The following is a 27,912-nucleotide window of genomic DNA, read 5'->3' on the forward strand; positions in this document are numbered from 1 at the left end:
ATCACAACAAACCTTGGTTCACAAAAGAATGCAGAAAAGCCATCAGAGCTCGACGAGCTGCCTTGAGAAAATTCGAAAAGTATCCAACAAGCGAAAATCTGGATTTCTTCAAAAACAACAGAGCAAAAGCCAGACGAATCATAAAGGAATCCAAAAGAACAACCTGGAGAAATTATATATCCAAAATTAATGTGAATACCAAGGCGAAAACAGTTTGGAACATGATGAGGAAAATAGAAGGAAAGTGTAGTAGTACACCAATATCCCACATCTCTAAAGGCAACAAAATATACACCGATCAAAAAGACATTTCCAATAACCTGGCAGATAATTTATCAAAAATTTCATCATGTGACAGACAAACAGAGAAATTCAAAAAGATTAGAGAAAAGGAAGAGAAAAAGAAAATTCTATTTAAATCACAAAATACTGAAAAATACAACCAACCTCTTACCTTGCCTGAATTAAAAGAATCGCTAACCAAATCCCATGACACAGCTACAGGGCCCGATGAAATTCCATATGAAATCCTCAAAAAACTTCCAGAAGCCTCAATGAAATACCTACTTGAAATTTTCAATATTATATGGTCCAGTGGAAACGTACCCGAGACCTGGAAAGAGGCCACAATAATACCAATCCCCAAATCTGAAAACTCAAACATCCAATCCCAATCAAGTAACATCTCAGATCCATTGAATTTCAGGCCAATAGCTCTAACAAGCTGCATTTGTAAGACCATGGAAAGGATTATAAACAAAAGACTAATCTGGTTCCTGGAAACAGAGAATCTTATTACAGAACTTCAAACAGGATTCAGGAAAAACCGAAGTTCAATAGACCACATAGTCAGACTTGAAACCTTCATCAGAGAAGCCTTTGTAAGGAAAGAACATTTAACAGCAGTGTTTTTTGACATGGAAAAAGCCTACGATACTGTGTGGAAGTACGGTGTTACAAGGGATCTGAAGGCGCTTGGACTAAAAGGCAGAATGCCAATTTTTATTGAAAATTTTTTAAAAAATAGACGGTTCAGAATAAAGGTTGGCACAGCTCTCTCGGACTTGAAAGAACAAGAGAATGGAGTACCTCAAGGGAGTATACTGTCAGTGACCCTGTTCAGTATCCGAATTAACAACATTGTAAAAAACCTTAACCCTGGGGTAGATTGCTCCCTATATGTGGATGACTTCCTAATATGCTGTAGATCTAGATATATATCTATAATAGAAAGGAAGCTTCAATTGTGCTTAAACAAAGTAATGAGATGGATGGAAGAGAATGGATTTAGATTCTCCAAAAGAAAAACGAAATGCATGCATTTCTGCAAACTAAAGAACATGCATAATGATCGTGTCCTAATCATGGAAGGAATGCCCATACCAGTTACTGACCAGTACAAATTCTTAGGGATTTTATTTGACAAAAAGTTAACATTCATCCCACACATAAACTATCTGAAAAAAAAATGTAACAAAGCTGTAAATCTTTTGAGAGTGGTAGCACATACCGATTGGGGTGCAGACAGGGAAACACTCCTTAAACTTTACAGAGCACTAGTCCGCTCAAAGCTAGACTACGGTTGTTTCATATATGGATCAACCCGAACATCATATATAAAAAGCCTAGACCCTATTCACCATACTGGCCTAAGATTGGCCCTAGGAGCATACAGAACTTCCCCCGTGAACAGTCTATACACGGAAGCACACGAACCCCCACTAGATCTAAGGCGAGAAAAGTTAGCCCTTCAATATTTACTGAAACTGAAGTCTTGCCCAAACAACCCTGCATACCAATGTACCTTCTATCCTAAATATGAAGAACTCTTTAACATGAGAAGAAAAACTATCAAAACGTTCGGGCTCCGAATGAAGGAAAGCATTGAAGAATCGAGAATTCCAATCTCCAGCATTCACAACTTCATACTGCCTAAAACACCCCCATGGACCATGAAACAAGTTGAAATAAAACTCAACCTAAACAAAAAGTCCAAATCTACCACAAACCCTATTGAATACCACGACGAACTTCAACATTTAAAATTACAATATTCAGACTACACCTTTATCTACACAGACGGGTCTAAAAGCAACAATCACACTGGATGTGCAGCAACGTACCATAAAACCACAATGAAGAGAAATCTTCAAAATGAAGCATCTATATTCACTGCAGAGACTATAGCTATCGATCTAGCACTCAACATAATTTCAGAGGAAACCACCAAAAACTTCATCATTCTCACAGATTCTCTATCAGTCCTATTATCTATACAAAATCAAAAACAAGAAAATCCACTAACAACAAAATTAATAGAAAAAATCAATATCCTTTCAACTACTAAAAACATTATTCTTGTCTGGATCCCCAGCCATGTGGGGATCAAAGGCAATGACAGGGCAGATACAGCTGCAAAAAGATCTTCTCACCTTCCAACTGACAATTTTAAGATTCCACATACTGATCTTAGACCCCAGATAAAAGCATACATACAGGAAAAATGGCAACTGCGGTGGAGTCAGCAAGAGGGCAACAAATTATACTCAATCAAACCTGAACTTAAGGAACGATGTCCGGACATCAAGAGATCACGCCGAGAAGATGTGATACTGACTCGGCTGCGCATAGGGCACACCAACTTTACTCATTCTTATATACTAAATGGAGAATCGGCGTCAGAGTGCATCCCATGCCAGGAGACACTCACAGTAAAACATATCCTAGTTGGGTGTGATGACCTTGCCCCAACTAGAAAATTATATTATACAGAAAGCAATATGGAAGACCTTTTTGAAAAGGTCAACTCAGCAAATATTCTAGCATACCTAAGGAAAGTAAATTTATATAAGAAAATTTAAGGAAATTTAAAGTCATCCAAATATACACATCCATGTATAAATACAACATTTAATTTCTTAGTTCAATTTTATAAAAAAAGGGAGGAAAGGCTGAAAAAGTCATTCCCCCCCCCCTCCCAATAAAAAAGTTAAAAAAAAAAAAAAAAGGACTCCGGCATTAAATGACCACATAGGTTGATATGCCGTAAAACCAATCAATCAATCAATCAAAAAATAAATTTGACTTAATGCATGATAGCATTACATGTTGTTTGATTCTGTATTAAACCAACTCGCCGATAACAACCTGCAGCCGATTCGACAGGACCTTGGCCAACATGTTCAACACTGTGTTAAGCAGTTATGGGCCTGTAATCGTCTAACTCTTCCCCACCATGCCCGTCACCTTTCCTCAGCAATGTGATCACTCCCTTGGTGACTTGCCCTGGGATGGATCCCTGAGCAAACCAATGGTTGAACACATCCATCAGAAGAGGTAGAAACATGGGCGACAGCCTCAAATACAGTTCGTATGGCAGACCATCAAGTCCCGGCGATCTGTCACAGCTGACCTGCTTCAGCGCAGTAAAAAAAACCCGCTCCGTCACCCGGCCCTCGCAACTAGCCGCTCTAGCCGCCTCGGGGCGGGGAGAGTCAGCTAAATTGTCGCTAAACTCAACAACCGGAAGATTGGGCTGCTGCGTAAAACGCTCCTCGAAATGTGCTCAAAACTCCTCGCAGATCTCCCGAGTCGATTCCAGGGTGCATCTTACCTTTGCAATGTACTTGTCCGAACCACGCCTAGAAATTTCACGATGCGCATCAGTGTTGGAGTTTGCTTCATTGCCTACCTAGCTCTGACTACTTGACCTTTATAACGCTCGCTATTCTCACGCAGAAGATCCTGCTTAGCTTGTTCCTGACTAACCCTATCACCCTCCCCCATAGCCCGGGCTAGTTTCTGCTCTAACTTCTTCTAAGTCTTGGCCTTATCTAGTGCGAGGCACTGGGCATACTTTACAGAGAAGGTTCTATTTTTGGCTTTTAGACCTACCCACCACTTACTCCTGGTAACGGCCCCCACTAGTGCTTTTTGAATTGATTCTATTAGCTTCTCTTGGAAATCTTGTCTCTCCAGAAGGGAGGTGTTTAACTTCCAGTGAGCCACTAAGCCTATTTCCTAGCTAGCCAGGCCATAACCAGTTTATGGTCCATCTGGCCTAGCCAAGTGAACATGGAACAAGATAAGAAGTCTACTTCGCCTCTCCTAACTAACATCCTGTCCAAGTAAGTGTTTGGATAGGAGGGAACGCTATTGGTCCATGTCCACATCTCCCGCCCCGGATGCTTGACCCAAAACCTGTCGACCAGACCGCATCTAGCCATCAGATCAGCCAGGCTGGACTCGCACCTCTCCGATCCTCTAGCATCGCCTCCTACCTTATCAATCTCGGGGTCTAAGATGGTGTTCCAATCCCTCATTAGCAATACCCGCTTCTGACAATCTACAAAAGCGTCAAGCTCGCTGAAGAATGAGTAGTGCTTACGAGTAGTGCTGGTTGCATGAACCGCGATCACCTGAAACACAGAATCTTTTATGGCAACATTGGCCACAACTAGCCTGCCCACCGCATCTTTATGAACAACATCGACCATCACTGACAGGGTATGTTTAAGCAGCACGGAAACTCCCTTCACCTGCCATATGCTGAGAAAACCTGACAGTCCACAGAGGAAACTAAATGTGTCTCCTGAATCGCAGCCATATCCACTCCCAGGGACAAGAGGTCGTGCCGGAGGCGAGCCGCCCTGCCCGATGATCTCAAGCCCCTTGCATTCAAACTAGCCAAATTCAAAGCCATGGTACCTACCTTAGGGTGAGTCACACTCAGCTCCAAAGTCAGCCGGAGAGAGGACGCCAACGTTATGTGCCATGCTCAAGGTTGTCAGGTATTTCATATCCTGACCTTCTCTCGGAATGCCGCCGACGTCCAAAGGATAAATTAATTTTATGGCCCTGTAGAGTGACAGATGGACCAACACTGGGACCATTCCCTTGCATTGTTTTGACAACTCAACACGAAGACCGTGACATCATCAGCGAACGCGGATACCTTGGCAGCTGAGCCACCAGACAGAGCTATTCTATGCAGGGCCGAATATGCCTGCCCACGTCTCAGCTTGCGAAGCAGAGGCTCAAAAGCCAGGACATAAAGCAGGGGCAACAGTGGACAACCCTGACGAACCAACCGAGAGATAACAAAGGGTTTCGAGTGCTTTCCGTTGACTTGCACGACAGCCATAGGCTGTTGATACATCACGGAGATCCACTTGAAAAAATTTGGTTTAAAACCGGCGGCCTCTAAGACAGATACCAGGAAACGATGGTCGACCCTATAGAACGCTTTGGACTGATCTAAATTGATCAGTGCAGCTTCCGTGTCGTCATCTATTCCCCCCTCTAGGATTGTGCAGATCAGTTGCAAGTTGTTCTGAATAGATCTCCCCTTCACAGCGTAGTTCTGTTCTGGGTCAATCAACTCGCCGATAACAACCTGCAGCCGATTCAACAGGACCTTGGCCAAAATCTCCAACTCTGTGTTAAGCAGAGTTATGGGCCTGTAGTTGTCTAAATATCTCCCTCTATGCCCGTCACCTTTCTTCAGCAATGTCATCACTCCCTTGGTGACTTGCCCTGGGATGGATCCCTGAGCAAACCAATGGTTGAACACATTCGTCAGAAGAGGCAGAAATATGAGCGACAGCCTCAAGTACAGTTCATGTGGCAGACCGTCAAGTCCTGGTGATCTGTCACAGCTGACCTGCTTCAGCACAGTAAAGACCTCCTGCTCTGTCACCCAGCCCTTGCAACTAGCTGCTCTAGCTACCTCAAGGCGGGGAGAGTCAGCCAAATAATCGCTAAACTCAAGGACCGGAAGATCGGGTTGCTGCGTAAAACCCTCCTCGAAATGTGCTCGAAACCCCTCGCAGATCTCCCGAGTCGATTCCAGGGTGCGTCCATCCGAATGTCTGACCTTCGCAATGTATTTGTCCGAGCCATGCCTAGAAACCTCACGGCGCACGTCTGCATTAGAATTGCCTATCTTTCTAAGCTTAGCTCTAACTACTTGGTCTTCGTAACGCTCGCTAGTCTTGCGTAGGAGGTCCTGCTTAGCTAGGTCCTGACTAACCTTATCACCCTCCCCCGTAGCCCGGTTTAGTTTCTGCTCTAGCTGCTTCTTCGTCTTGGTCTTATCTAGTGCGAGGCGCTGGGCATACTTGATAGAGAAGCTTCTGATCTTGGCTTTGAGGCTTAACCACCACTTACTCCCGGTAACGGCCCCCACTAGGGCTTTTTTAATTAGTTCTCTTAACTGATCTTGGAAGTCTTGTATCTCCAGAAGGGAGGTGTTTAACTTCCAGTACCCCGCTAACTTAGGCCTATTTCCTAGCTTCAGCCAGGCCATAACTAGTTTATGGTCCGTCTGGCCTAGCAAAGTGAACGTGGGACAAGATAGGAAGTCTACTTCACCTCTCCTAACTAACATCCTGTCCAAATAGGTGTTTGGATAGGAGGGAACACTATTGGTCCACGTCCACATCTCCTGCCCCGGTTGCTCGACCCGAAACCTGTCAACCAGGCTGCATCTAGTCATCAGATCAGCCAAGCTGGACTCGCACCTCTCTGACCCTCTAGCTTCCCCTCCTACCTTATCTATCTTGGGGTCTAAGATGGTGTTCCAATCCCCCATTAGCACTACCCACTTCCGACAATCTACAAACGCATCGAGCTGACTGAAGAATGAGACCCTCTCACAAGTAGTGCTGGGTGCATGAACCACAACCACCCAAAACACAGAATCTTTTACGGCAACATTGGCCATGATCAGCGTGCCCTCTGCATCCCTATGAACAATGTCGCCCGTTACGGACAGGGTACGTTTAACCAGCAAGGAGGCTCCCTTCCTCCGCGGGCCACCATATGCTGAGAAAACCACAAAATCTCGCAGCAGTACCTGACAGTCCACAGAAGAAACGAAATGCATTTCCTGAATCGCAGCCACATCCATTCCCAAGGACAAGAGATCGTGCCGGAGGTGAGCCGCCCGGCCTGTTGATCTCAGAGCCCTCGCATTCGGACTAGCCAAATTCAAAGCCATGGTACCTACCTTAATATGTGTTACATTCAGCTCCGAAATCGGTCGGGGAAAGGACGCCGACACTGTATGCAATGCTCAAGGTTGTCAGGTTTTTCATATCCTGACGTTCTATCACAATGCCACCAATGTCCAAAGGGAAAGTCAATTTAAGGGCCCTATAGAGTGACGGATGAACCAACACTGGGACCCTTCCCTTGCATTGTTTTGACAGTTTGTCAAGAGAAGTGTCATTTTTCCTAATCAGTTCAATTCCCGGAACAGCCCCTTCAGCGGCCTTCAGCATTATCCACAAGTTTGTCTTGCATGCCTCTGGAAGCCTGACAAAAGTTGTTAGCGATGGGGCGCCCGGGAAATTAGAGGGGACATAAATGCAGAGGTTTTAAATTTTTTCTCTGTCGGTAAATCCATTGCCACAGACAGGGGGTCTATAAAGTTTCTCCCTCATTTCAAGGGGAAGAGTCTCTGATGCAGTAAGTCCATGAGCGAGAGAAGCTGATGGGTCTCTCCCCTTCCCAGGTTCACTCTTTTCTTTTTGGGGTGTTGGCTCAGTTGGCATTTGTGTGGGGACAGGTGTATGTGTTGTGTCTGGTGTTTGTGTGGTGTCTTATGTTCATGTAGTGTCTGGTGTTGGTGCGGTGTCTGGTTTTGGTGTGATTTCTGGAGTTGGAACAGTGTGTGGTTTGGAGGGAGAAGTTGGTTGTGTTGGTGGGGTGGTGTATGCTCACAGGGAGTGGGGGCCACCTTTTCTTCCCTTTTTCTTTTCTTTTTCTGCATTTCGAATGAACCGGAGAGTGGTGAGGTTGAGTTCTTCTCCCTCTAACTAGCTGATTCATCCTCAGAGAAGCAGTTTTTTCTCCACTTGGTCCTCGTCTCGATTGGTGTGGGGATCGTTGGTTGTTGCTGCTCCTGTTGTTGATGTTGCTGCCGCTCTAGCTGCTGCGGTGGTTGTTGGTGCTGCTGTTTTTGCTGCTGCGACAGTTGTTGTTGCAGCTGCTTTTGCGGCTTTGGCTGCTGCGGCTGATGTTGCTGCTCCTGCTGCTGCTGCTTATGTTGTTGCTGCTGCTGTTGTCGTTGTGGCTGTAACTGTTGTTGCTGTTGAGAGGTGGTTGGGTTGATGTGAAGATAGATGTGTTTTTTTGTTTACGCCCTGCCATCGTACTCCATTGATCCTTAGGCTTTGCCAACTCAAGGGCTGATGTTGGTGATTCCCTAGTTTCAATGACTGTTGCCACCCCCGCTACTGGAACTGTGTTTACTTGTGGCGCTGGTTGGCTTGGAACTGCTTTTTGGAGGCAGTTCTTTGCCATGTGGTCCTGCTTCAGACAAGACCAGCAGTGATGACGCCGACCCTCAACCACCACTGTCATGTTGGCTTTCTTGAAAGATATTGTTGCTGGTATGCCTCGGAAGCCTTCTTTTTTGACCCACATTGCTACTGTATAACTTCCCAGGTGGACACCGTTTTTGGAGTGTGCCGGATCCATCCGCTCCACCTCTCCAAAATTACTGAGGAAAGCTCCCAGCAGTTCTGTGCGTAGATCAGCAGGAGCATTGAATATTTGTACTCGGATTCTCTTTCTGCCCCGATACTCTGGCAGTAACTTGATACCTGCGCATTTAAGTTTTTGTGCATGAGAACTTTTCTGCTTCATCCTTGTTGGGGAGCAGTACGTCCCACATCGCGAAGCTCCTCTGGTGTATATACTTGGCGGGTATATTCAGTTTCTGGAGGAGCTCTGCCATTTCCTCTTTTTTCATCCCCTTGAGCTGATTTGCCCGGATGTCTAAAGTGATGAAGGACAGGATCTTGGCTTGAGGCCGTTCCCCTCAATATATACCTTGTACTTGGTAAGTTTATATTCCTATGGGGAGAGTCTCTTATCAGCGGGTTTACCCCATGCAGATCCCTCTGATGTCTTGGGCGAGGGGTCTTTTGTGGGGTTAAAAGATTGTTCCGCTGTCTTGGAGGTGTTTTGTGAGACGATTCCCTTTAGGGGTTGATTCTCCCACGCTTTGCTTGGGTGTGTCCAATACTGCTCCCTTATTTGGGGAGCTTCCCTTTGGTGGAGCATCCCCCTTCATAATGTCTCTTGAGGCGGCTACCTCCTTGCCAGAGTTCATTTCTGGGCTGTATGACTCTTCTTTTTGGGGGAGCTGCCCTCATGGGGAGCTTCTTCCCGGTAATGTTTTTTGGGGCTGATGCCCCTTGGTTTGGAGCATCTCATGGGTGTGCCTCCTCAGTTTGGTAATTTGCTCTCTCTTTGGGGGAGCTTCTTTCTGGGCACAGTCTTTTGGGGCTGCTAACCCTGCTTTCACGTTGTCCGGGCTGTACGCCTCTTTGATTTTGAGTGTTGTTCCCCCATGTGGGGAATCGTCCTTTGGGGGAGTTATCATTTCCTTGCCTGGTGCTGTTTCTTTTTTCTCTCTACCCATATCTGTGGTTTCCATGGTCAGTCAATGTGTATGGTAAAATCCGCAAAAAAAAAAAATTACTGTTTTGACTGATGCTGACGTGGAGACGGCATCCAAAGTGGGGAGCCGACTTAGGCGCCAAAGGCGGCAAGAGGGGAGATAGAACTGAAAGAGGTAATGGGAAGTTAGTGGAGGGAAGAGAGAAAGTGTTTCCGACCCTCCCTCGCGGGAAGGTCGTAAATTATCAGCTCCGAACAACCCCCCCCCCCCCCGTGAAGGGGGAGAGCAGAGAAAGACAGACAAAGTGGGGGTGCGGACAGAACGCTACCCAACAAGCTCATCAGTTGTTCCGGGCACAAGAATGTGTTGTCAGAACAGCACTGCCTCACGGAGTGTATGTATCAGAGAACAGATACTACACTTTGATCTTGGGCAAAAGCCCAAGAAAAGCTGTATTTATTTGCTCCCCTACCGAGCAAATTAGGCACGAAGCCGATTTTTAATGTGAAGGGGAAATGGGGATCAACTCGTCAGGGAGTAGGGGAGCTGGATAGTGACAATTGGTATGAAGGGTTGCCCCTACATTGACCAAGATCTTATATGTGAGGCTGCCCCCACATATGGTCTTTGCTTGTAGTATTTGCCATACAGATACTACACTTTGATCTTCGCCAAAAGGCCAAGAAAAGGGTATCTATTTGCTCCCCCACCCAGCAAATTAGGCACAAGGCCGATTTTTAATGTGAGGAGTGAAGGGGAAATGGGGACCAACTCCCCGGGGAGTAGGGGAGCTGGATAGTGAAAATTGGTATGAAGGGTTACCCTTACATTGACCAAGGTCTTATATGTGAGGCTGCCCCCACATATGGTCTTTGCTTGCAGTATCTGCCAGAACAGATACTACACTTTGAGATATTAAATCCTTTATTCATGTTAAAAATACATTGAAAATCAACAATGAACAAAAAACTTAGGCACATGGCCAACTCAAAAGGGGAGATTGTGGGGGTCGTTGGTCATCCTTGTCACTCCAGAACTAAACAAAATCAAAAGTTTCTCCTAGTTAGTATCTTCTTTCACCATAATACCGCATTCACCCTTTCATACTGGGGGACGTCCTATTTAACTCCCAATTTTTAAAGCATTTTTTATTGACGTGTAAAAACAAAAAAAGATAACAATAAAATGGTACAATAATTCATTTGTGTCGAGAGAAAAAAGGTAAGTGTGATTAGTACGACCCTCCCAACCCCGTCTAGTTGATAGACTGCCCGTTCCACTAGGTTTATAAAAGGAACCTCGCTTCTGCGGGTCAGTCTCTAAGTGGGGTACCCTCTAGATGTGAGTGAATCGAGAAAAGAAAATTTTGTGGGTAAGAAATGGGGGTTAGTTTGGTGAAATTTAGAGGAGGGGGTGAAAACAAAAATTGCAAGAAGGAGGGGGTGGGGATCTTGGAGGCTTCCTAATCGGGGAGGGATGGAACACACACTCAGCTAGCTGAGAGGCTACTTGTTTAATTTTACTTTACGGAACTGCACGTTCCACACCTAGGCGGGGAACACGTATTCAAATTTGGCTCCTCTTTGTACACACAGACTTGCTACATGTATCCATCTTCTTTCAAATGCCGCACGATGCAGCCTTCTTCTATCACATCTGATCTTCACCCGTAGTTGGTGTTTAAAGAAAGCGATCAGATCCTGATCAGAAAAAGACAACACCCCCCTCCCGGCAACCTTGCAGACGTGACGTCCAAATCACCATTCTCGCCACGGCCAGGATCGTAACGTAGACCATTTGTCTTTCCCTGTCCCATGGCGGCCTAAGGCCAAGAAAAGCGGTATTCATTTGCTCCCCCACCGAGCAAATTAGGCACAAGGCCGAGTTTTAATGTGAGGATTGAAGGGGAAATGGGGATCAACTCGTCAGGGAGTAGGGGAGCTGGATAGAGACAATTGGTATGAAGCGTTGCCCTTACATTGACCAAGGTCTTATATGTGAGGTTGCCCCCACATATGGTCTTTGCTTGTAGTATCTGCCGGATAGATACTACACTTTGATCTTGGCCAAAAGGCCAAGAAAAGGGTATCTATTTGCTCCCCCACCCAGCAAATTAGGCACAAGGCCGATTTTTAATGTGAGGAGTGAAGGGGAAATGGGGACCAACTCCCTGGGGAGTAGGGGAGCCGGATAGTGACAATTGGTATGAAGGGCCGCCCCCATATTGACCAAGGTCCCATATGTTTGGCTGCCCCCACACATGGTCCTTGCCTGCAGCATCTGCCAGAACAGACACTACACCCTGATCTTGGCCAAAAAGGCCAAGAAAAGCTTAAAAAGCTAAGAACAGTATCTATTAACAACAGACCTTTGATCTTAACCAAAAAGGCCAAGCACAAAAGTGTTACGAACAGACCGACCGACAGACTGACCGCTAACGGAGTGATTCATAGAGTCGCTTGCACGCGACTAATGATTCCCCATTTTGAGTCATTCCAGCATTTTAAACAGTTAATCATTTCTTTTTCTATGGAAGATAAATCCTGTGCACTTTTTGTTTTGTTTTTTTCTAAAGATGATTATGTGTGATTTTAAGACGGTCTTTGTGCAATTATGGGAATATGGGGAGGTTGACTTTGGGTTAATGATAGAGCTAAGGGAAATTATGTGTGAATATCCTGGAGACTTAATAGAAACAAAACAAAAACAATTTTAGTATTTAGAGTGGGGGTTGGTTTTACATAAATTTAATGTAAAATAATTCATCATTTCAAGACCATTCTAGCATTTTAGGACAGTTAACCAGTCTATTTTTTTATGGGAGATAAATTGTGCACTTTTCTTTAAGGAATGATCTGGGTTTTTTTTTTTGTGGTTGTTGTTTTATTTTGAGACGTTTATATGTAGCTTACCGAGGAATTTTGTTTGTTTAGAAGCTTGCCACTCAGACTTAGCATTATTGTTAGGGACAAAGAAGGTTTTAGGAAGAGGAGGAGGATTGCCACGTACCTAGGGTTAGAGGTAGGATTAAGGGAGTTTTTTTTTTAAGAGGGCGTTTGACACCCATATTCACTGTTAGTGGTTCATAATTATTGGCTTTTGAAAATGTTATGCCTTAGATTTTGGACATCAGATTACTTTTAAATCTGTAAACTTACGTAAATGAGGGGTGTGAAACTGTACAAGAATTATGACAAGCAGATAAAAATAAATTTTTAGTGATGTCAATTAGCAGAAAACGTGACATTTGGAAAAGTATCAATTTTTATTCAGCTATTTAAATATCAAAAACACTTTTTCCTAAAGCTGGCAAATCGTTCACAAATTTTGGATGAATTTGATTTTTATTTTCAACTTAGCCGGACCCATTAACCGGCATGGCTTACTATGTTAAGAACAGCTTTTGGAATAGAGACCTCCAACCCCATTTTATGAGGGGGTGGGGTTGTTAAAGTATTTGACCCAAATTTAACTTTGATATTCGTTGTCAGCATACCCACCCACAAAGTGCATAATGCATGTCTTTATATCTCAAAAACTACTTGTATTTATCAAAGGTAAAAGATATTGTCATAATAAGGATTCAAAAAAAAAAAAAGTAAATGTCTGATCAGTGCAGATAATGAGTCTGGAAAAGAGAGATAAAAAAATAACAAACAAGTGTTTTTGTAGGCAATGTAACTTAGGGTATATGTGTAGTTTAGTGGCATAAATTATTCAAAAGACACAAAATGTATATAAAAAAACTATTTATGTTTATGTAAAACACAGTATTACACTCAAAGGCTGTAATACAAGCAGAAGAAATATCAGTGTAACTATTTATGTCATCATCTTTATTAAACTAAATGTATGACAATCGAGGGCGGCATAGTGCTTTTAAAATTTGGCCTTTCTAAGGGTTGACAGATTGGCCTTTTTAAAGCCAAATTTGGCCTTGTTATGCTCTTTCATAGACACATGTTAAAATTAAGAATGTCTAGAAGGCCAAATTTGGCCTTCAAAATGCCAATCTGTCCAAGTTTAGAAAGGCCAATTCGTAAATGTCATATAGCAGCCTCGAATGTTGTAAATTAAAGCTAATATATAATTTTCTGGGTGTATATCAGGCTTAAGGATGTAATAATGTGTAATAAGTATAAAGGAAAAAGTTTTTATAATTTGTTTGTCTATCAGCAAATGAAAAACAAACCAAAAAACATAGTATCGTCTTAGGGTTGGAAGCGATTGACACGATAAGTGACATAGTGAATGCCTTGTTAATCGGTGGAAAGTACATCAATGAAATCAGCCACAATATAAGTTAAATTAAAGAAAAATAATATAAGTCAAAAGATATAAACGCCTCAAGAAAACCATTGAAAAAAATAAAAACATGCATAGTGTAAGGGTTGAAAGTCCGTTCCCAAAACGAAAAACAAATAATGGTACCGGGCCTCGAATTTGTCAGGGCCTCGAATTTGTCAGGGCCTCGAATTTGTCAGGGCCTCGAACGTCATAAGTGCAGTCTAATATAAAATGATGGGAAAATAATAGAAATGGGAATTTTTCTGGTTATATTTCAGCGTTTGTGTCTAAGAATGTGTATAGATTCTAACGAAAAAGCTGTTGTAATGTGTTTGCTTGTCAACAAACGAAAACAAACAACATAAAAATAGCATTGTCTAAGGGTTAGAAATGGTTGACACGATAATTGACATGGTGGAAGCCTAGTTAATCAGTGGAAAGTATATAAATAAAATTGGCCATGGTATTAGCTAAATTAAAGGAAAATAATGTAAGCAATAAAAAATAAACGCCCCAAGAAAATCACGTAAAAGAAAACCAAGGAAAAGTGCATCGTGTAAGGGTTGAGAAACCGCTCCCAAAACAAAAAAAAATAATGATACCTGAACTTTTTTTTTTTTTTTTTTTGTCAGGGCCTCGAATGTCGTAAATGTAATCTAATATATAATGATGGAAAAATAATAAAATCAGGAATTTTTATTATTTAATTTCAGCCTGTGGGTCTAAGAATGTGGATAAAGTATAACAAAAAAGTTTATTAACTGTGTTAGACTGTCAAAAAATGAAAATAAACAAAAAAGTAGCATCGTCTAAGGGTTGGAAGCAGCTGACACGATAAGTGACACTTTGGAAGGCTAGTTAATCGTTGGAAAGGATATAAATAAAATCGGCCACAGTATTAGCAAAAGTACAAAAACTTATCTAAAAAGAAAGCCGTAAGAGAAGAAGCAAAAAGTAAAACAAAAGGAAATTCCATTGTGAAAGGTTGAGAAAACGCTCCGAAAACGTAAAATGAGTAATGGTACCCGAAGAGTTTTTTTTGTTTTTGTTTTTGTTTTTTTTTTTGTCAGGGTTGGGGGAAGGGATAATGGCGTGTAAGCACTTTATGCATAGGTAATTTTAAGGTTAACAGCATTTAATTTTCTGTTGATGAACAGTTTAAATGTTTATACTTGGTAATATTTTATCAGCAAGATTGCATCATGTTGGCGCCATCTTGGAAAATTTCCTGAGCATTCGTTTATGTATATAGAAGTGCATTCTAGAACAGTAGAATTGGCTGGTTTCATCCAATCAGATGGGCCAGATTTTGAGGAAGGGGAATTCATTATTTTCTGAATTGGGTAAAAGAAAGATTGTGTTATGTGTATGTAGCTTATAATCAGTTACGATGGGTGCAATGTAATTATCTATGAAAATGTAGAAAAGATCCCAGTGTCAACTGGTGGCAGTGAAAAGACTAAGTATTTATAGAGAAAAGTAGAGACTTCTTCCTCTATAGATGTCGTGATGGTGATGATGTTGCTCCTAGGATGAAATGTAGCATCTTATTATAAGGACTAAATGTGTCTAAAATGGCACTGTAAAGTTACATAAGATAGTGGCTAATAGTCTAGGCATAATAAATTAGTATGCAGCATCTGTTATTGCAAACCTACACTACTTTGGTCCAGAGGGGAATTGCTGCAATGAAAATATTATATAGGAGATTACATTTCTTGTCCGAGTTTCATTAAGCTTTCCAGTTTAGGACGTTTTTATATTTCTCAACTTCATTAGAAACTGAGCAGACCCTTTAAATATTGATTTTGCATCTTTTTTTATAATTGGATAGATTAGTGTCCATTCGAGGTATTTTTTATGCCTAACCAGCATAGTATGAGCATCCCTTACATCCCCATGTTAAGAATGGCTTTCAGAATAAACATACCCAATCTTGAAAGCTGTTCTTAACATGGGGAGGTTGGGGGGGATGTTTATTCTGAAAGCCGTTTTTAACATGAGGAGGTTGGAGGTGTTTATATTACGCTGGATACTCTCATAAAAAAATATTCTGTTCGATTATATTCTGCTGAAAAGAATTGTAAAACAGATGAAAATAAAAAATATTGAGAGAGTGGTGGGGTTACCACTCACACCTGAACTAAATAAATCATTTCACTTTTCCAGTTGAACAAAACAAAACACGGTTTAATTCACTGGTAAAAACTTATGCAATGGATAAAAGTGCATGCAAGTTACATACTTACAAAGCTTTTCTTTTCGATTATATAAATATTTAAAAAATTTGACCAAAAATAACACAGGACTGATTGGGATTGCTAATTAAGCTAATTATGTTCGGATAACAAAATAGCTCTAACTAAACATGTGAAAACATTTTTTTATATTCATATTTGCATTTTTTTTTTTTTTTTTGTAATTCATTTTGGAATAAAAAGTTAACAAAAAACGTCTATTTTTACAGTCGTGCTATCACTAATAGTATTGCTGCTGCTGCTACAGATAGTTTTTTAAAATAGAATGATTTTTTTCCAGGTATCATGATTTTTAATTGCTAGCTACCATAAGAGAAAACAACATACAATTATACTTTTAATGGATAAAAACAGTAAAAAGATTGATTTATTTAACAGTGGGTGTCCAAAGAAAGTCATATTAAAGTCTTTTTTTCAACACAACAAAGAAAATGAGTGGTGAAATGTACTTTGGACACCCCAAACTATTAAAAGTGGCATCTGTTTTGATTAGTTTCCAAATTTTATGACACAATTCTTAATACAAATGCAGTACGAGCATTTACAAATCAGAGGGGGGGGGCATTATAAAACTTACTAAAAATGCTGTTTTATGATGTTCACATTTTTATCACTTTATTTCCACCGATAAACTTTTTCAACTTCACACTCTGTTTAGAACTGTTTTAGAAAATGTTTAAATCTTCAGTTGTTTTTCCTAACTATTCAAACCATCATTATCGCAATGCTTTAATGATGTACTCATATGTATGAAATGTTCTAAAATATCTAATTTGATAAAACTTACAATTTTACAGAAAATTCTGGTTGATTGAAGACAACCTGTTCCAAGGTAACCGACAGGTAAGCATCTTTCATTTTAACTTTTCACATCGTTTAAAAGATATTGTAGACTCAAGTTATCAGTTTGTCAGATGGAATGTGTTTCTTACTATTCATGGACACATTTCGATTGAGAAGTCTAAAAAACACTAATTGGTTGAGCATGTTAATAGAGATGTGTATGTTTGTAATAATTGGCAGTTGTAGATAAAAGGCAGTGTAAGCATGAGGTTGGTAGTGAAGATGCTCTCCTCCTCTTCCTCATTATCGTCATCATCATCAATTCAATGTTTGTTTTACATGCTGACATGTGTTGGAGGATACCTGGAAAATGAGGAAGAAATGCTGCATCTAAAAGATCTGACCAACAAGATTGGTTTGCGGAATCAAATAAATTGGTATTGTAAATATTCAGCATGACCATGTCTATCCATTCATCTCAAGCCAGCTGGACCCACTTCCAGGGAGAAGACCTACTTAACCACATGGGAGCCTATACATAACAGATAAAACCACCAAGATGATCACTGGTGAAAAACTATCCAACCAAGCATTTTGTAGTTGTGGTTTTCACCAGCATAAAATACACAACCATTGTTTACATCTCCAAACTTTTAAATCACATGCTCTGTTCATTCTCCTTCTGTTACATTTTCATTAATGAGCGATCCCTAAACCAAATAAAATAAATGTCTTTTTACACATATGTGTGCGGGTGTTTACGTACTGGTCTTTTTATCTTTTTCATCATCGTTTCTTTTCATTGTTGATGTTTCATGATCACCATTTCATGTGTAGCTGTGATCATTTAGTTTTAAGGTGATCATCTGTTTAACTAAGACGAATAAAACTCTTGCAGGAAAGACACAAGGAAGACATTCACCAAATTTCTTCAAGGTTTTTTTTAAGAGAATAGACTTAAGGAGGGAGAGACGGATAACTATAGTTATCTTTTGATTATTTGCTTCAAATTACTTTCTCACAAAATGAGTGATGCACAGATGGACAGACCTTGAAATACTATTCACAAATTATTTGTTCTCTCCATCATTAGCATGTCCCATTCACCTGCTACTAGTGGAGAGTCTGAACTGAAAACCTTCATTTCTCTTATTTGAAAATATGACGTCATGTAATCTCCTCATATGGTTTAACTATGTTTTGTTTATGGAGTTTGACCTCTTGCCTCCTGCCTTGTCACCTATCTTTTGTTCAATCTTAAGAACAGTTCTGTTTTACAGATCTGGGTTATCCTGACATGCTAAGAGTGACCCTTGTCAAAATTCACACTAGCTGACTTAATCGATACTCATTGGCATAGGGTCTACTATGTAACGCTTCCATCTCTCCTTCCTTGTACTTTCTTCCTCTATGTCTTTCTCTCTTTCTCACTCTCTTCTTTCTTCTCTCTCTCTCTCTCACTCCATGCTACCCTTTCAATCTCACTCTCATTCAGATTTGTCACCTTTATATATGTTTCAAATTTGTATGGACATCTTTTGCTAAATAATAAACTACAACATCTTTTGCTAAATAATAAACTGCAACATCTTTTGCTAAATAATAAACTGCAACTTGTTTATTGAAACTGCAAATGATGAACTAAGTGTTGTTTCGAACATTTACTGTTTGTAGGCTCTCAAGCTTAAATGGTATTGTTAAACATGAGAAAACAAGTTTTGTTCATAAATAAGCATCTTACAATTTGTTCTATTTTTATTTTATCAGGAAGTTAATAACAAACTTTTCTTTTTCGTTTTTAGAAACTCTCTGAGATTCGTGACCATTGTTATGCATCTGCTGTTGAAATGCTACAACAAATAAGGTAAATAAAATCAATTTTCTATTTTTATTTCATTCATTTTGTAAAGAAAAATGCAGAAAAAAAGAAATTAAAGCTTAATTGTCTAAGATTTTACTTAACGTTCCTGTATATAACATTGGTTTTAAAATGAATTTCCCAAACCATTATCATAATCATCTGTAAGCAGCATTTACTATTCTAGATAAAGAACTGTGTGTGTGTGAGAAAGAGAGAAAGTCTGTTCTAATATATTGTGGACTAAGTTACTGTAGGGAGGCATATGAAGCTTCCTCCCGGTGCACCGCGATAGATCTCTAGCAAAAGCAGGCAATCAATCAATTTGATTAAAAAAAAATGGGCAATTTCCCTGATTTCGATAACAATAAAAATATGAGAGTGAAACATTCATTGATCATCATTCAATTCTGAGCAACGTCGGACCTCTCTGCTAGTTTAATATATAAAATTAAATGTTATATTGGTGTCATTTGGGGTAGGCTACATCAGGGTTTCCCAGTGTGGGTTCCACAGATCCCTAGAACTCAATAAATGAGGCTGAGGAGCTCTGGAAGCTCTTTCTTAAAGAAGACCAATGCTTTATATGGAAAAATTAAATGGCTGCAATTATTAATTATTTTTACTGGAAAGAGATATGATACATAACTTCAGGTGCAAAGAGTTTCAGGATGGTTCATGAAAAAGTAAATAAAAAAATAAATTAACAAAAAATGCAACAATTTTTGGTTTATCAAAAACAAAAAACGATTGTAAACACAAAAATATAATAAAATCACAAACGGGAACAACTAATGAAGAAATATAAGTCAAAATTTGAAATTAATGTTTTTCATATTTATTTTAGAAATTATCTTGTTAGTGCTCCATGAAAAACCTTTGCCCTGCTGAAGGGCTCCAGTGTGTCCTAAAGTTTGGGAAACTCTGTGCTACAACAATCTCTATAAATCTACTTACAATTCTTAAACTATATAACATGTTTTGTATGAAAATTGAAAAACTGATTTTGCAAGCCAAGACAGTCAAAAATAGACCCCCCCCTTTTTTTCTTGTAATTCCTGATATTTGAAATTCAAATACTATAGTTCGTAATACCTGCATGCTTATATTATTTGTTATTGTGTCCTTTTGCAGTACAGCATTCAGTCCTTGTGAAAAACTGGCTGTGATACAAAGGACATTTCTAGAAATAACCAAGGTAAGAAATGCAATTTTATTATTTTACATTTTGTTTTTTCAAAAAAATTATCTTGTCCCAAATGTTTCTCTAATGAGGAATTTTTATTTTTCTTCCTTTCATTTAAAATAAAAAAGGTTTATCCAGAATTGGTAAGTAAGAGAATGTACTTCCAGGATACCAAAAACACATCAGCAACTTTTCCATGGCTTTTTCCACTTAGTATTTCTATTTGTCACTTCAATCTCCTTTGGTTCCTCTTGGTAGTTAGATTAGTATGATGACGCAAGGCCATGATAATTGAGCAAAAATCAACCTGCTATGCTATTAAAAGTTGTCCTGCAAAATAAGTTTGTAGTTTTATAACATTATGCAACCCATATCTTGGCTCCTTCAACTTTGTTCAAGTATTACAAAGAATGAAGTGAGGTACTATACTTTTGCAATTAAGTGTAGTTGCATACTGCAACTAAACTTAATTCAGGTATGACTTATTTAGGTATGATTAGAAATATTTAACCCCAGAGCCAGCTATGCCCCACCCATCCTCATATATACAGATAACAATTTGATTTAATCATGTATTATAGAAATGATTTCAAGTTCAATTCAAGTTGAAATTTAACTATTAGTGAGGAAACATAATGTAAAGGATCTTCTAGATAGAGCCTTTCATCATCCTCCTTGTGCTCCTCTTGTAAAGAAACTCTTTAGTAAAGTAAAATGTGTGTGTATATATATATATATATATATATATATATATATATATATATATATATATATATTACTGTAATCCATCCCAAATAAAGTACTGTGCCACTTGAAGGTAAGTAGCTACTATTTGGGACCAAATCTACAAGGACACGATGTAGTTGAGTAGCAAAATGTCTGTTCACATTACACTTGAACTTCTGCATGTCAGTACAGTCAGGGAACTGGTAGGGAATTCCAGTGTAGCAGTTTGGGGGGAAAAATTATTGGAGGCTTTATTAGGCTTTCTTGCATCTAGGGATCTCTACAGTGAAGGGGTGGGATTTTGCTGTTTGTCGGAGCTATTACAGCAAGGGTGGGGTACAAGTGCTTTGAGTTTGTCAGAGCACATTCTATTGAAATACTTATAAAGGAATGCAACATTTCACAATGGGACACGAGTCTGGTTTCGATTAAATAAAATATATATTTTCTGATAAAATCTTGTAGTTGTCTTCTATTGAACATATTTCAGTTAATTACACTAGAGAAGAAATAAGAGAATGCTGCCACCCTGTTCAACAAACAGGAAAAGTAAACAATATCAAATGCGGCCATTTTAATTATTTTAAATAAATCGTTATCAAGTTTGTGTCTGTGCTCATTTTATTTTCCTATTTCAAAAACTTTATAATGAAAAAAAAAAAGTTAAAAAGCCCCAAAAGTATGCTTTTGAGCAAATGAAAAGTTGACAAATACGTTCACTAAGCAAATGAAAAGTTGACAAATAGGTTCACTAAGCAAATGAAAAGTTGACAAATAGGTTCACTAAGCAAATGAAAAGTTGACAAATAGGTTCACTAAGCAAATGAAAAGTTGACAAATAGGTTCACTAAGCAAATGAAAAGTTGACAAATACGTTCACTAAGCAAATGAAAAGTTGACAAATAGGTTCACTAAGCAACAAAATGTCAAAATGCTGACTCCTGTGCTTCTCTAGTCTAAACAAAACTGGCTCAACCCGTAATGATCTTTCGTATTAAAATTTTAACATTAAAATTTTATACAAATAACTGTTTGCCATCAAAATTTTAAGAATTTATGACTATTAGATTTTGCACAGTAAAAATTAACCTATGTAAAAAAAAAATTGCCTTTTTAATGGTAAGATGATTGTAAAAATCATAACAGCTTTACTTTCTCTTAATTGCTGGTGACTGGATTCTTGCAACTTTTTTCTTCATCCTAAAATCTTAAGAATCACTAAAATTGTATGATTTTAACACAATTTGATAGTGGTGGTGGTGGTGATCATCATTGTCATGTTTTTGTGCAATGTGACCTGGAGCGGATAAAAAAATCTAATGCTTTCTTACATTAAATAATTGCAAATATATTCTAAGTATTACTTGATAATATTTCTCAGATGAAATATTGTTCATGCTTCAAACTGTCATCTGCTTTCTAACTTGTAACAACATTCATTTGAGGTGGATTAAGCTGGCTCAAATGAGTTCATCTACTCACACAAATCGGTAGCTGAGTCCTCTGCATATTTCAGTCATTCCTGATTTGAGCAACAAAAATTAAAAATGCAGGCGCTAGTTATATCTGCCTTCATTGTTTTAATTCATGGCTTCAGCTCTCCTCTGTCTTTCTGCTACCTCCAGCAATTGGAGCCACAGATTTGCAGATAAATTCATTCTTAAAGTCTTTAAGGAATGTGCCTTAATCAACAAAGTCTTCTTTTCAGAAAAGTCTTTGTGATGCTGGTGATGTTGCATCTTGCATGGATAGTGTGGTTTGGTATTTGGTTGGAGAGATGGAAATATAGGATGTGAAACAATTTATAATTATAGCTTTCAAATATGCTGTTATTATATGACAAATCAAAAGAGCAATATTGATTTTCATACAAAACTATTAAAAATAGAAATATAATGACTGAAAATTATTTTATTTAAGCAGGAATGTAAAATCCAGAAATTTTAACATAGTTTACACGTTTGTTGAAATAATCCAGAATGCTCTCATTCATTCAAACCAGCTGGAGAGTCTGGATGTGGTGAATCTGTTCACCAAAGTACCCACTGATGAAACCCTAACAGTGATAAGGAAGAAGCTGTCCTCAGATACATCATGGCAAGAAAAAACCCTCATCCCCATTGACAACCTAATGGAGATGTTGTCCTTCTGTGTAGAGACTACGCATTTGACATTAGGAACTGACATATATCAACAAGAAGAAGGTTTAGCAATAGATTCACCACTGTAGTTGGCAACAAACTCAACACCACAACTGGTGCTACCAGATCAGGCTGTCTATTGGCTTCCTGAGACGAAATGCACCTACATTGATGTTCCTTTTTGTTTTTCTATTCTCTTTTGTAAAACTTAATTATGTTCTACAAAAACAAAAACAACCATCTTCCCCTCTCCTTTCCTTTTCCTTCCCTACTTCCCAACCCTGTCAGCCCCGCCTCCCCCCCCCTTTTTTTTTTAGCACCGTTGGTAAATCACTAGAATAAGCCGACTGCCCCCCGGCAGAGGGTAAAAATCCTTCAATGGAGCAACCAGTTAGCTGTGGGTTGCTACCCATAATGCTTTAGGACGTGATCCTGGTGATTGAGCTAACCTTGACCTGGGTGCATAAAAGTCTAGGCACTGCAATACATTACTTCGGCCCTTACTTCGGCTAGATGGGCGGTCGGAGAGGCCTAATCTGACCAATCGGCCAGTTATGCCAAGCCCTAGCACTTACACCCAAAGTACCAACTATCACAACAAAGAACCGAAACTTAAAGGTACTCCCATCGTTTTTTTTTATTTTTCTTCCCCCACTACAAAAAATAGGCAAACCAAGTAAGTGCTACAAGGCGGTGGCAAGGGTCAATCAATTGGAAAGACCAGAACTCAACACTCCATCTGAACAAATGTATTTTTGAGGACATATTGAACAGAAAATATAGTGCTTGAGAACTCCTTACCAAAAGAGTATATCCTCCACGTAGCCCCAACATAGTCAAGATGAATGGGTTTCCCCCTTACTATGCCCCAATTTTGGACTCCGAGGTGTGTAGGGAGCGTGGTTGATGAAAAATAAATCCCAAAATCCATGGCTGATAAAAACAAAAGCATCCTCCTCAAAACCCTTAAAAGAAACCATTCCTCCGACTCTAATCTCTCAAGCTCAGATGAAGAACAAAAATTCAAAATTAGAAAAACCGTTCCAACTATAGACGAAGGAAACTTTCCACGATTCTTAGTTATTGAATTAATCGAAAATAAAAAAATTGGAAATTTATCACCTTTTCTCATAGAAATCCACAAAAAGTAAACCAAAAATGATAAAAAAAACAAAAGATGGAAATCTACTAGTTGAGATAACCAATCTTAGAGATGCTCAATCTCTACTCAAAATGAAGAACTTCCATGAGTACAAGTACAACGTCTTTCCCCATAAAACACTAAACACTTCGAAAGGAGTAGTTCAAAGTTATGAACTATCGCTAGCAACTGAAGAAGAAATAAAAACCGAATTAGAAAAACATGGAGTAATCAACCACATCCACATAAACATAAAAAGAAACAATAAAATAACCACCAACACATACATATTAACGTTTAACAAACCAACAATGCCTAAAGAAATAAAAATTGGCTACTTAAATGTAAAAGTAGACTAATATATCCCAGCTCCATTAAGATGTTTCCATTGCCAAAAATATGGACATCATAAAGAAGCCTGTAAAGGAATAAAAATATGTGGAAAATACGGCAACAAAGAGCCTGACCATACCGAAGAAAAATGCATAAATGAGGTAAAATGCACAAACTGCAAAGAAGATCACCCGGTCTTCTCTAAAATATGCAAAACATAAAAAAGAAAGAGAAATTATAGAAGTAAAGTACAAGAAAAACACAACCTTTCCAGAAGCCAGAAAAATAGTTGAGACGTACATGAAAGACAACACATATGCTGAGACAACAAAAAAGACAACTAAACCATGCCAACATAATGAAATACATGATCAATATAGGGAACTGATAAACAAACTGATTACATTAAATATTAAAGAATGGCCAGAATTTCAAAATAGCCTAAAAGAAAAATACTCAAATCTGGGGAACAAAATAGAAATAACAAATCCAAACAAAGAAAATAATACTCCATCCACAACAGAACCATTAAAAAAATTATCACAGAAATCCAACAAAACAACCACCAGAAATTAATAAAAACATAAGCAATGATAAAACAGCAAATAAAGAACATTCCAGAAAAGAAGAAAACCAAACAACAGACACTCAAAATAGATTCCAAATTCTAGAAAAAATGGAAACCAAAAACACCCTAGATAAAAAAAGAAACCAAACACAAGAGGGAAAAAATGAACAAGAAGCCAAAGCAGCAACATCTCAAGCAAGATCCAGATCGACATCCAGATCCAAACAAAAAAAAAGAAAAACCCCAGCAAAACACTTCACCAAAGACACAAACTCCGACAAAAGATAAACCCTCTACTTCTAAAGAGATAGAAATAGAGGAAAACTAAACAACCTCATGGATAGAAATAAAACACAACAAATTATCCAATGGAATTGTCGTGGAATAAAATCTAACTATAATGAACTTCTTATACTTATCTCAGTCTTCAACCCAGCCATTGTCTGCTTACAAGAAACCTTCCTACAAAACAAGAACCATTTCAAAACACCGAACTATGTACAATACAACTATTTCCATAACACAGGACTTTGTGCTAATGGAGGTACCTCAATTCTTGTAAGGAATAACATACCTCAAAGCAATTTCTCTGTCAAAACAAATCTCCAAGCAATTACAACTCAAGTCACATTACACAAAACAATCACAATCTGCTCAATATACCTTCCTCCTCATGAACCAATAAATGAAAATGAACTAGAAAATTTAATAAACCAACTACCTTCACCATTCATTCTCCTAGGAGACTTTAACTGCCACAGTACATTATGGGGATGCGAAGTCACAAACTCAAAAGGAAACAAAATTGAACAATTAATTAACAAAAATAACTTATGCCTTCTCAATCAAAAAAATCCCACATATTTAAATCCAACAAACGGATCAACTAGTGCCATTGATCTTACCATGTGTGATCCATCAAGCTTCTTGGATTATACATGGAGCACTTACGAAGAATCCTGTAGAAGTGATCACTTCCCTATTATAATCAATTACAGTAACTCCATCCAAAACCACATACCCAGGGGAAACACAAACAAAGCCAACTGGGCCGAATTTAAAGAACTTTGTTCACTAAAATTAACAGAACATCAAATCCAAACAATAGAAGAATTCACGGAAGTACTCATAACAATAGCCAAAAGATGCATACCCAAAAATTCTCCTCCTGGAAAAAAAAACAAACCATGGTTCAATCCAGAATGTAAAACGGCCATTAGACAGAGAAAGGCAGCCTTAAGAAAATTTAAAAAACAACCCACAACCAACAACTTAATAGAATACAAACACCAAAGAGCTAAAACTCGAAAAACAATTAAAGAATGCAAAAGATCCTGCTGGCAACAATTTGTCAACAAAATCAACATCACCACTAAACCCAAAACCGTCTGGGAAATGATTAGGAAAATAACTGGAAAATATAATCCGAATCCAATCAAACACCTTCTCACAAATAAACTGAAAATGACTGATAAAAAAAAACACACTAGTTAAAACCTTTGCCGAAAACTCATCATCAAAACACTACAATAGACAATTCCAAATACTTAAGAAACATGGAGAAAAGTACAAAATAAACTTTAACTCCAAAAACCAAGAGCCTTACAATGAAATCTTCTCACTCAATGAACTAGAAACCGCCATAGAAAAATCCCATAACTCAGCTGTAGGACCAGATGAAGTGCACTACACCTTCCTTAAAGAAAGTCCACCAGAATCATTAAAACTCCTTCTAAAAAATTAAAATAAAATATGGGAAAAAAAAGATTCCCCAACTTCATGGAAAAATGCAACAATAATACCAATACCCAAACTGGGAAAAGATACATCAAACCCAGAAAACTACAGACCAATAGCTCTCACAAGCTGCCTATGCAAAACGTTTGAAAGAATGATTAACTACCGTCTTATATGGTATCTAAATGACAACAAAATAATTTCTGAAGTCCAGTGTGGATACCAAAAAAGTTGAGGATGTATAGACCACATCACTAACCTCGAAAATTACATCAGAGAAGCTTTTATCAATAAGGAACACGTAACATCTATTTTTTTCGATCTAGAGAATGCATATGAAACTTCCTGGAAACACGATATGATAAAAGATCTCCACAACATCGCACTAAGAGGCAGACTACCTGAATTCATAAAAAACTTCCTAACAGACAGATCTTTCCAAGTTCGCATAGACTCGACATTATCAAACCCACAAAATCAAGAAGAAGGAGTGCCCCAAGGCAGCATATTATCAACAACTATCTTTAACATAAAAATCAATAACATTATAAAAGAACTCTCTCCTGATATACATAGCTCCTTATATGTAGACGACTGCTCAATCAGCTACAGATCTAAATACACTCACACTATTGAAAGAAAACTACAACATAACATAAATGAAATTAATAAATGGGCAACGAAAAGTGGTTTCAAATTCTCCAAAACTAAAACAAAATGTATCCATTTCTGTAACCAATGCAAACTCCACCCTGACCCAACCTTACAGACTGAAGGCGAAAAAATTCCATTCATAAATGAACACAAGCACCTGGGAATCATTTTTGACAAAAAACGAAATTTCATTCCACACATCAATCACATCAAAACCAAATGTAATAAAGCATTACAACTCCTACGAGTCATCGCCCATACAGATTGGGGAGCTGACAAAAACACACTACTCAAACTATATAGAGCATTAATTAGATCAAAAATAGATTATGGTAGCTTCATATATCAATCCACCAGAAAGTCATATCTAAAAACCCTCAACACAATATGCCACTCCGGACTAAGACTAGCACTAGGAGCATTTCCAACCTCCTCTGTAGTAAGCCTGTATGCAGAAGCACATGAAACTCCTCCAATGCTTAGTAGAAATCAAAACCTTGGTCTAAAATACTACACAAAACTTACAGCCAACCCCACAAACCCAGCACACAATAGCACTTTAAATCCAAACCATAAACACCTTTTCGACCAAAAAGAAAATGCAATCAAAACCTTTGGACTTAGAATAAAATCGATTTCCAAAGAAGCAAATCTACCCATAACCAAAATTCACGAAACTGTCCTAATTAAAACCCCTCCCTGGAAAATCGTATCTCCTAACATCGACCTAAATTTAAGTAAATATGAAAAGAAACACACTCACCCAATAAATTATCATGATAATCTCGATAAAATCAAATAAAAGTATCCAGACCACACACACATCTA

At 38.7% G+C, this 27,912-nt stretch overlaps 1 protein-coding gene across 4 annotated transcripts in view; it reads left to right on the plus strand.

The window, feature by feature from the left end:
* Positions 1–27,912, plus strand: part of LOC145247378 (alsin-like) — a 287,548-nt gene that overhangs the window by 169,183 nt on the left and 90,453 nt on the right. For 2 of the 4 annotated variants that reach the window (XM_080109060.1, XM_080109062.1), the window contains 4 exons: positions 16,755–16,800; positions 18,543–18,604; positions 19,733–19,796; positions 19,913–19,927. In XM_080109060.1, the coding sequence (XP_079965186.1) occupies positions 16,755–16,800; positions 18,543–18,604; positions 19,733–19,796; positions 19,913–19,927 (187 nt within the window). The remainder of the gene's footprint in view (positions 1–16,754; positions 16,801–18,542; positions 18,605–19,732; positions 19,797–19,912; positions 19,928–27,912) is intronic. The other 2 variants (XM_080109061.1, XM_080109063.1) reach the window with 1 other exon arrangement.

Source organism: Euprymna scolopes, chromosome 25 (assembly GCF_053919585.1).
Source record: "Euprymna scolopes isolate OS-2025 chromosome 25, ASM5391958v1, whole genome shotgun sequence".
NCBI lineage: Eukaryota > Metazoa > Mollusca > Cephalopoda > Sepiida > Sepiolidae > Euprymna > Euprymna scolopes.